This window comes from Branchiostoma lanceolatum, chromosome 3 (genome assembly GCF_035083965.1).
Source record: "Branchiostoma lanceolatum isolate klBraLanc5 chromosome 3, klBraLanc5.hap2, whole genome shotgun sequence".
NCBI lineage: Eukaryota > Metazoa > Chordata > Leptocardii > Amphioxiformes > Branchiostomatidae > Branchiostoma > Branchiostoma lanceolatum.
This window is the reverse complement of record NC_089724.1, coordinates 9,153,236-9,157,345: the sequence shown is the minus strand read 5'-3', so window position 1 is coordinate 9,157,345 and position 4,110 is coordinate 9,153,236. Positions and strand designations below refer to the sequence as shown.

Here is a 4,110-nt window from a genome sequence, read left to right as displayed (position 1 = left end):
CTGTAGTCCAACAACATGTCAGTCAGTTACAGCTGCACTTCCTTTGAATTCATTCGCATCTAAATTTGCCGCTAACCAAACCTGGATTCAGCAACCACTGAAGGGACTGGGGCAAATGGCTGCTCAGGACAGGGTGGGGTTAACTATGTTAAAATGGACGGGACTGTTTTACTGGCCTGCCATATCGACTATGATTTAAGGATTATGATTTGGATTCGACGCTCGGTTATGTATATATTATCTTTTTTTGGTTACTTTCTGTTCATTATTCTATGTTATTTCCTTGTTATGTTATTTAGTCTGTTTATGTTATTTTGTGCAGGGCACGCCTGAAAAGCAGTGCGGTTAGCACTGAGTGCGTCCACCCTGGATAAAGAAAACAGAAATAAATAAATAGATAAAAATACTGGCTTGTGACTGGAGGTGGTTGCCTGCACCAGGTGGTTTGACTGTTACTGTTAGTCTGCTGTCCTCCCAGGGCCAGTGAAAGTTGGGCGGGCCACTGTACGCGCAATGTAATCAGGCTAGATGATAAATTATTCCTTTTTTTCACATTTTGCTTAAACTCCCTGATCCAAACATATACAATCAATGGTCTGTCTGTGTAAAATGTTGAAATGGCTGTGCACTTTTAATAACTTTTGACTTGTAATTTCAAAATCTCAGCATAGTGGTAAGACAAAGAAACAAATTTTCTATACAATGGCAGAGGGTCATGACTGGCTATTATGAATTTGATGCTTTCACAGTTTACAGAACATTTTGAACTGCAAGGAATTTGAAAGAAAAAGTTCCTACCTACAAAAGCATAGAAATGGACAGCAACATGCTTTAAGAATTAAGGTCGTGTTCACCCAGATAGTCCTTATAGACATCAACCACTGCAGCAGCCACAAATTTACTAACCACGATGGTACCAGGCTGTAGCTAGGTGAATATAGAACAAGAGCCTTGTCAGATAGATACTGTTTAGTGATATTGATCCAGTTTAGCTCACTAAAGAGCTATTCTTCCACTGGTTGTGACAGAGAAGACTGATGCTTTATACAGTAATTATAGGGTCATTGTACAGTCACTGTGGAAATTCCCTTAGCTCTTTTCGACAGATACAGGTGCGTGGGGTAAGGACGATACACGTGCATGTAGAATGTAAAACCCACCTGGGGAAAGACTGGCTGGCTGTCCTTCTGATGCCTGGCTGGTGGACGGCTGACTCATACCGGAAGATGCCACTAGGTTAGGGGTGCCTGGACTGCCCTGTATCACCTACAGATTAACAGAACACTCTTGTTATAGAGGGTCTTACAAGGAGATATTAAAAGGACAAAAGGAAAAGCTTATCTTACAAACTAAGGTAGTCAGTGCTACAGGTTTTCTGTTCACACAAGTGTGCTTGTTTGTTTGCTTTATTTGTTTCTTTACCTTGCCAGGGGAGGTCATCATGGGAGTGTGCGGAGAGCCACCGTTCTGTCCAGGGTCCAGGCCCATGGGACTGGGGGTGCCTCTGTGGCTGGAGGGGGAAGCTCGGCTGCAGAGAGATGGAGGAAAATACATTGTAGTTATCATATACACACATCATCATCATTGTGCTACTGTGTTGCACCTGGCATATTACACAGATGTACATGCATGTATCACACTGATAATAGTTTTTGCTTCATGTAAAAAAAACAAATTGGTGAAATGGCCAAGTAAGTGTTTGCATTGCATTGGGTAGGTTGTGAGTTTGAGCCCCGGCCAAAGACTTTAGAAATGGTACATACTTCTTTCTCTGCTTAGCACTCAGCATATGACAGTTGGACACACACCCCACTACCAGCCCCCTGCTGTAGTGACTAATGCTGTGTGGCCCAAGGGCTATTGAATTGGAGTTTCAACACTATGAGTGCTGCCCTATGCACCATCTGGTATAAGAAGGACTTTAATTTCAACATTAAATGTCAGCATGTCACTGATAAATGAAACTATATTTAAGAGGTCCTCTAGAGTCTAGACAATGGTATATATTTGTTGAGCGCGCCTGTGCCAAATCCTGAACAGTAACAAGACAGTCTGAAGAGACTAACTTTCATTGTGTCAATCATGTGCACAATTTGATAAACATATAATTACAATTCAAAATTTCTCCTGAAAGATTTCCTTATGTGAGTGAGAAGAACAAGTTACTAAATTACAAAGAAAAACATGGTTAAACGAGTTACTAAGTTACTATGATAAACATACTTTTTTTTAGTTAAACATTTACTGTTTCACCTTGTACTTGCATTAACATTTCCTAAACCCTGTACTCTAAAGGGGTACAACATCACAAGCCAGGTTTCAAGTCCTTGTAATGTTAGATCAGGGTTCTAGCGAGCTTAATTTTTTTCCCATCATCCCGATTCCCTTCGATAAAGAGTCTTAAGTTTGTTTTTCTGTCGCCTTGTGCAAACTTCAATTACCTATTACTCAAATTTGGACATTTTTACATGTTTACTCATGAAATTTTGTCTGTCAAGGTTGACGGAATGGTCTAAAATTTTCCATCATATGCAACAAAATTCTGTCAAATGATGGGATGACAGGTGCTGGCTAGAATCCTGCATTAGATGGCTGTGAGACATTTCTGCAATCCCTCACCTTCTGTGCATTTCTATGATCTCCTCAGCAATCTGTCGGCCAATCTTGCCGGCGCCGGGTCTGGTCCCCCCTGGCACCCCCGGCACGGATGGAACCTTCTGTTTACCAGCTGAACGACACAACACATACCGATAGACAATTATCAGCCTGGGGTCACAAATACCAGCAGGTAATTATACCTGTCTTTTTATCTCCTGTTGTCATCTTCGGGTGAAATGTTAAAGTTGAATCTATATGATCATTGACTGTGAAATGCTCAAGTGTATTTAGAATAATAATTAGGGATGCCTCAAAAAGGGACAATACCATAAGATAGAAAAACATTATGTTTGCACACTTACTTGCCCTCTACTTTTCTAAAGATTACAGTCTGTAACTGTACTATAACCTTGGACCAGAATGAAAATAAACTGTAAATTTACTAATAATATTCTGTGCACATTGGGCATGACATTGCTTCCTCATCATTGTGCATACTACATATGTGAAAACCTCCACAAGTTTGTGTAAATCACCAAAGCTGTGCTGACAGTTACTAGGAGAAGTTTGAGACAGTCTAAGTGTATTGCTTGTATGATGTGTGACTGTACCTTCCATAGGGTAGTGGTAGAGAGAGTCCAGGTTGGCCAGTGTGGCAGGGGTAGCGGACACTGGAGTGTTCCCTCCATTTCTGTAATAAAGATGATGGGTAACCGTTGATGAAACGATAGTGACAGGACATGTCATTAATACATTGTGTGTCTTTGATTTGCAGCAGTTACCGGTAACTTTAAATCTGAAAATAAGAAAAGGCTGTTTCTGTGGTTTGGTCCCTTTGCTGACAACACAGAAAGTGTGCTAAAGGTTAACTTAAACAAAAAGGCAGACGTACGGAGCTACCACAGTGTTGGTGTTGACGATGTATTCCACCTCCTTGGTCCAGGGGTTGCGGAAGCTGAAGCATTTCGTCCGCAGGCCGATGAAGCGTCCGTCCTTCACGCGGAAACGATACACGCACGTCAGGATCTTGTCTTTCGTCGTCAGAACTGTAGAAAAAGTAGCATTCGTCATAAACATTGTGACTGTCTAGATGAAGCATCATTAATTCACATAGAGAACAGCCGCATATCATCCTTATGTTGATGTTGAGAATTTAAACCCAACAATAGTCAACATTCAACTTGTGAAATACAACAAAGGCATATGTCAACAGAACTGAATCAGATGAAATGTCCATAGTGGACACAAATTTCTGTAAAGAATTCCTTTTTAGTTCACAAGTTATGCTATTTGTATATAATCAAACATCAGGTATTGATCTTTTGACTTTGAATTGATAGAAAAGCTGCACCTGCAGTACAGATCCTGCCACCTAGGTGGCTCTTCTGATCCACCTTTGGCCTGAATTTTGTGAACGTTTGTATTTCAATACTACTGGACAGTTTACTCTGTATAACACATCTTTCTTAATTACAAATTAAAGAATTTACCAGAGAGGATGTTATCAACAAA

The 4,110-nt window shown here is 40.6% G+C and overlaps 1 protein-coding gene across 4 annotated transcripts in view; it reads right to left on the bottom strand.

Moving 5' to 3' along the window:
• LOC136430065 (basic helix-loop-helix ARNT-like protein 1) overlaps positions 1-4,110 on the bottom strand; it is a 48,398-nt gene that overhangs the window by 3,745 nt on the left and 40,543 nt on the right. For all 4 annotated transcript variants that reach the window (XM_066420349.1, XM_066420348.1, XM_066420347.1 and 1 more), the window contains 5 exons: positions 3,491-3,644; positions 3,210-3,289; positions 2,620-2,728; positions 1,423-1,528; positions 1,161-1,266 (listed from right to left, as the gene is read on the bottom strand). In XM_066420349.1, the coding sequence (XP_066276446.1) occupies positions 1,161-1,266; positions 1,423-1,528; positions 2,620-2,728; positions 3,210-3,289; positions 3,491-3,644 (555 nt within the window). The remainder of the gene's footprint in view (positions 1-1,160; positions 1,267-1,422; positions 1,529-2,619; positions 2,729-3,209; positions 3,290-3,490; positions 3,645-4,110) is intronic.